Raw genomic sequence first — 5,963 nt, forward strand, 5'->3', positions numbered from 1 at the left:
AAAAATAAAAAAAAAAAAGGTACAAACTAGAAAACAGGCATCATTTATTTGTTAAGAAAGAATGTTATTTGCTAAGAAAGAACACTAACAGTGAATGGCAGAGCTGATGCACAAACTGCTCCTTTTCTAATTTCCAAAGAACACTGCAGAAAGCAACAGTTTGTTTCAAACAATAATTGAAGTCACTACTATATTTCTGAGGAGTTAATTCTGTTGTGACTCATTTTCAGTTTTTAATCTCTGTGAAACAAGACCTAGCACTGGCAAGAACAAAACACATCAAGGTTCATATTAATCCAGTTGTTGCTTTGTTCAATTATTTGAGCTGTTCATGACCCAACCAATACTATCAATGCTGTTAAGAAAAAACCCAAAACAACTTTTAAGAATATGTATCTTTCTACAGCACATAAGCAGAATTACCTTATAAAACTAATTATGTAAGTGAATCAAGAGAATATTCAGGAACTAAGTAATCACTTTTCAAAACATAACTGTCACCCAGGTGTATCATAACTGAAGTAAGCAACACTAAGAAAATGAAATCTTCCCAAACTTTCTCTTGGCCATTAACGAAGAGTTCAGTCCTCTCTTCTACACAAACAGCTATCACGATAATTACATGATAAATACCAAGATCCAAATCCATAGGTAAAAAAAAAAAAATAAATGGAACAGAAATAAGACTAGATTCTGTTCAGTGAAGCCATCCATTATGCCATGGATGATGATAAGTGCTAGAGTGGCTCTTACCTTGGGTTTGTAGTGCTTCCTGGTGGATAGGGAGATATTCCTGGCATGCCAGGCACGTAGGAAGCTAAATAAAATAATGATTTTATGTATTTCTGCTTTTCAGAATTTCACCATATACAAAGATCACACTAGTGAGAAGCAGTATGCTGTGATACTATGCTTTTCAAAATACTGAACAATATTTATTAAGATTTTAATTTAAAAGAGCAGTAACTGTCCTGAGTAAAGTATGTCTGCTTAAGGAAAAGCATCTGCAGGAAGGGAACTCAAAAAGGAGGCATGTAAAAGATGTCAGACATGACTCTTTTTTTATGTAATAGAGAAAAATAAGATAACCTTCCCAATGAGCCACTGCTCTCTACTCTGCTCATTAAATAACAAGCATGTAATTTAAGTAGCTTCGGAATAGACAAGGATAACAGTCGATTAGTTGTTTAACAACCCAATGTTATTTAGTGATTTCTTTCATTTAGAAATCATGCTCCTAAAAACTTTTATCAACAAACAACGCAGTGATGTTTCAACTGATGATCCTCCCCTTCCTTAAAGCATGACACAGGTCACAGTCCCCACCAAAACTATACTTGTAGTGACACCTGCTGTTCTTGTAAAACTAAACAGCTTGTTCATTGAATCACCTGGTGCTCTTACAACAGGTAGGCTAACACCAGACAAGCCATAAAGCCCCACGCACTTACCTTTAGCCAATTATCTCTACTGGTCCCATTTAGTTACCCCTCTTTGGTCCCACTTGGTTATTTGTTTATGGCTCTCCCTCATCAATACAAGCATGAATTTTGCCCCCACCTCCACATAAATTCTTCCAGTAGTTCAAGTACAGCACAAGTGAACTACTTGTGAATATCCACCAATGTAGAAAGCCATTTTAGAATGATATTTATCAACGAGTGAGGCAGAAAGCCTTTGGTACACACTCTGGAGTGTGAGTATTTGTATAAATCAGCAGCCCAGAGCACTTACTGGTTGGTGGGCCGGTTGCCTGGTACGGTGGGTAGCTGGCTGAAACAGTGGGCCGAGAAAAGACTGGAGGTTCCTCAGCAAACACCACAATCATAACTTGAATCAGTTCCAGCAGGTCTGACTGGGGCTGCAAGGATACGCACGTCACAAGTTGGTGCCACCTGCTAACAGCTGGTTTAACTGACTATAACAACAAAATGGGACCATTCCACATGCACACATATACATGTATTTACTACTATTTATGCTACACAAATGCTGAACTACCGCTCATGTTTATTAGATTTATCCCTCCTAATCACCTTTGATAGAACTAAGCCTATTCTACAGTTATGGCCCTGTCAGCACATTTTATCTCTTTTGAAAGTCCCCATTTTAGTCAAAATGTCTGAGGCCTGCACTGCTGGATTTAGTTATTAATAAAGAAAACAGATGCATACACTCAAAGCCCCAGCAAAGTCTAACTGAAGCAGCCATAGAGCACTTCACTTTAATCTGAGATTAATTTCAGCCCAGAGATGCGTCAAAGAATTTATAGTTTACCATCAGTAAACATTCTTTCCCACAGTAAACATTCTTATCTTCAGATCAGCTCCCTGCTAGGCAAGGAAGGCTATGCTGCACTGTTCAATCAGATGGGGTGTCACTAAAGGCACAATTAACCAGACAACAAACCCCACAACATTCGGAATGTTAAGATAGTAAAAATAGCAAGCAGTTATTTGAAAGGAAAAAAAAATCTGGATTAATATCTCAGAAAAAGAGTTATGTTTCTTGTTATAGATGGTACAACTATCTGGAAAAAAAAATTTTAAAGAGTAATTTAACAAGCTGCATTTCCCCATACTTACGTATTTCCACTCGTGCAGGTAAGGAAGGTATATCTTTCCATTAGCATCAACATGCTTCCCAGTTTTTATTGTCATTGAGCTAGTGGGTTTAACAAAACAGATTGGGGGATTGAAAGGGTAGGTGTCCAGCAGCCACAAGCAGATGGGGATATTGTATATGTTACCTAAAAAGATGATTTGAAAGATTTTAGGAGTCTTGTCCTTTTATATTCAGATGTTTAAAGCATACTAAAAGTACTGAAAAGAGTACTGAAATATAAACAGAAATTAGAGAGCTGCACAAGCACAGAGCAGCAGTGATACACACTACAATTTGGTTCCATAGCAAAACCAGAAAAAAACAGAAAAAAAAAAATTAAATATTACACTGTGGATAAGTAAAAGCTTTCACAAAAATAGTGATCACTGAAGTAGTGTAACTGAAGCATTACAAATATAAACAGCTTTTCACGTGATTCTGTAGAATAAATAACAACATAACAGTGACTTTATTAATAATAAACGCATACCTCTGTAAGGCACAGGAATGGTTCCACTGAGGCTCATCAACTCTCTAGATGAACCATCATTAAAAACTGAAAAGGAGCAGACAGCATTTTGAAAACAAACCTATTTGCTATGTTAATCTCTGTTCAGCTGATAGCCCATCTACTTGTTAATGTACATTTTCAGAAGCCATGTGTGAACACATGTACACATACACACAGATACATACTATGTATATATCAACACAGCTTGAGAAGTTTTGCTCTTGCACAACTCACTGGCAAATGGTTGCCTATAGTCAGATAACTTCTTATGAATAACATATTTCTGAGAAATGGTTTACTAATTATCATCAAGCTACTTTTACTGCAAATAAAACTGCTTCCTTCTTTACAGCTGAAGTAACACATGAATTTTCTCATTTCACTGTACCAACCAGCTGCAATTGGCTCTGTGCTCAAATCTTCCAAGGCAGCTTTGGAAGAGACAGGTAACAGAAATGAGCTCCTTGCTACAGCTCAACGCTATTCTTAATTCTTAATCTTAATTCAAACTTGCATACTTTAAAGCACTGTCACAATTGTTCATTTTTAATGAAGTATTTACATTAATTTACAGTACTTTTAAAACAGACAGAAGTAGATATATCTTTGCATCACAGCAAATGTGAACTTGTAAGATATCAGCAATCTCCAGGGCACTCAGTGATAGGACATATCTGAGTGACCACATAAAAGCAAAAGAGGTAGAAAAACGTATCACCTCCTGGCACCTTTCTGCACTACTGAGTCTATTTCAGAAAATTAATGTCTGTTTCAGGGAAGTACTGACATCAAAGATGAAAAAGAGTAACTTTAAATTCTAAATTCTAGCTTTAACTCCCTACTCTCCACAAAAAGTATCAGATATACCTTATACGACGACAATTTGATAAGAAAAACTTGCTCAAAGCCTTACCATATGAATCCATAACAGGTTTGAGGTCCTTGTACTGAGAAATGACGCTGTTTGTCTCCTGTATAGTTAGGTCTCTGTACTTATACTGAAAAACAAAAGAGAAAGGAAGTCATTAGAGCCTAAAGATCTAGTGTAAATTGCTTTTTGTTTCACAGAATAGCCTCTGTTTATGGAAGTTATAGATGGGCATTCTTCTGCACTCTTACTTTTGAGTGAGATTTTATTTTTTTTACATAATCAAACCAAACACTCTGTTAACATCTTTAACAAAGTGTTAGGACGCTTTTATTCTTAAATAAGAGTCCATAGATCAAGTGTTTTGGGGAAAGCTATCACATTTCATTCATATTCTGCCATAATCAACATTGCATTTTAAGCAAAGGCAAGTTGGGACACAGCATTTATCAGAAGTTAATTACCAGCATCATGCAAGGCACACATTAGAAGAGGCCATACTACAAACACTGGTTTCATCCCCTTGCTTTCATGAACACAGACCTGAAGTCTCAGAACTATGACCCACAGACAAGAGAAGATGCCTCTGGCTGGTAGAGAGCTGTTTCACCATATGGTGTGGATCTTCACCCTTGTGGCCTTTCTTCTTGCTAATTAGCACTAAAACCTAACAATGAAGCCCCTTGCCCACACTCTCAATGCATTTCCAAAGAAGGCAACCATAAGGTGGCTCAAGGAAGGGATGCTGTCTAGTCCACCAGCCATGGTAGGAAGACAAAGGGCCCTGTACAGTGCGATGTCTGATGCCCAGCACTGCATGCACTGCAAACAAAACAAATGAATTCCAACACTCTCCAAGAGCAGAGGAATATTAGATCATTACAAGACAATCTTCTTCTGGGTTCGTTTAGTCAGTAACCGAGGATTGATAAGAAATGTTAAAACCTCTTTGTAAAGGACAACACCCTGGTGACTTCTATAAAGATAACTACAATTGATTCATTTAAACACAAACTTTTTTTCCTCCTGAAGCCTCAGACAGTAAACACACCTTCCCCATTTTACCTATCAGGTAACAGAGCAGAGAGATGAAGCTGTCCAAGATCAACCAGCAGGTGAATGATGATGTTTGTGTTCACTCAGAGTAAGGCCTTTTGCCATCTCACACACAGAGGGATTCCTATAGGAAGTACCACCAAGCTTCCCTCAGTAGAACAGAGCATGTAACTACTCTTGGAAAATGAAGGCAAGTGGTGAAATAGTAACTTCGTTTTTCCATCAGGTGCAAAAAGTTCCCTGCACTTTCCATTGAGCTGCAGGAAGCCAGATGCCATTTGTGGTTTAAGAAGGGCACGGGGTGGAGTGGGAAAAGAAGGCACTGCACTGCCTTACCTCCTTGCCTTCCCTCCCCACGGCATGTCACACCTCAGCCACTCCTCTAGGGAAGCCGGGTGAGTACAAAGGCGCACATCTGCTTACACCACGTTAGCGTTCAGCATTCGCTCTCCAGCCGATGACAGAAGGACCCCGTGCAGGAAAGGACCTCCATGTGCGAGCAGCCCTTAGCCTGCCACAGCTCGTTTTCAGGCGGTACAAACAATACGACTAACGGTAAGAAAGCAAACGCCCCCAAATCGAAGCCACGGTTCCTCGCAACTAGCCGGCCACAGGGATTTTCGTTTCAATCTGCCGGACAAGGCCCGGCTTCCAGCCGCCTAACAGCGTACCGCTACCGCACGGCTGGCACCTCCTCAATGACCAGCAGCCATTTACCTCATCGCGAGTTTTGTTTCCTCAAACGTCACCCATTAGAAAACAATACCCCCCTCCGCCGCCCCGCCGCAGTCCGTGCCCGCACTCCGCCTCCCGGCCGCGTCCGGCGGAGAGGGAAGGGCTTCTCGGAGCGCCAGGCCGCCGCCTACCTTGGCGAGCATTTTCTTCAGCTGGCTCTCGGAGAACGCCATGGCGGCGGCTGCCGCC

The 5,963-nt window shown here is 40.0% G+C and overlaps 1 protein-coding gene across 1 annotated transcript; it reads right to left on the reverse strand.

The window, feature by feature from the left end:
• Window positions 1–715: 715 nt before the first annotated feature.
• LOC100550589 (tumor susceptibility gene 101 protein) lies at window positions 716–5,957 on the reverse strand. Its single transcript, XM_010711067.2, has 6 exons — window positions 5,906–5,957; window positions 4,029–4,113; window positions 3,095–3,160; window positions 2,586–2,749; window positions 1,735–1,861; window positions 716–817 (listed from the first exon to the last, which is right to left on the reverse strand). The coding sequence occupies exons 1-6, from the start codon at window positions 5,945–5,947 to the stop codon at window positions 750–752; spliced, it is 552 nt and encodes a 183-aa protein (XP_010709369.1). The 5' UTR covers window positions 5,948–5,957; the 3' UTR covers window positions 716–749.
• Between the last annotated feature and the right edge of the window lie 6 nt (window positions 5,958–5,963).

This window comes from Meleagris gallopavo, chromosome 5, assembly GCF_000146605.3.
Source record: "Meleagris gallopavo isolate NT-WF06-2002-E0010 breed Aviagen turkey brand Nicholas breeding stock chromosome 5, Turkey_5.1, whole genome shotgun sequence".
In the NCBI taxonomy this organism is placed as follows: Eukaryota; Metazoa; Chordata; class Aves; order Galliformes; family Phasianidae; genus Meleagris; species Meleagris gallopavo.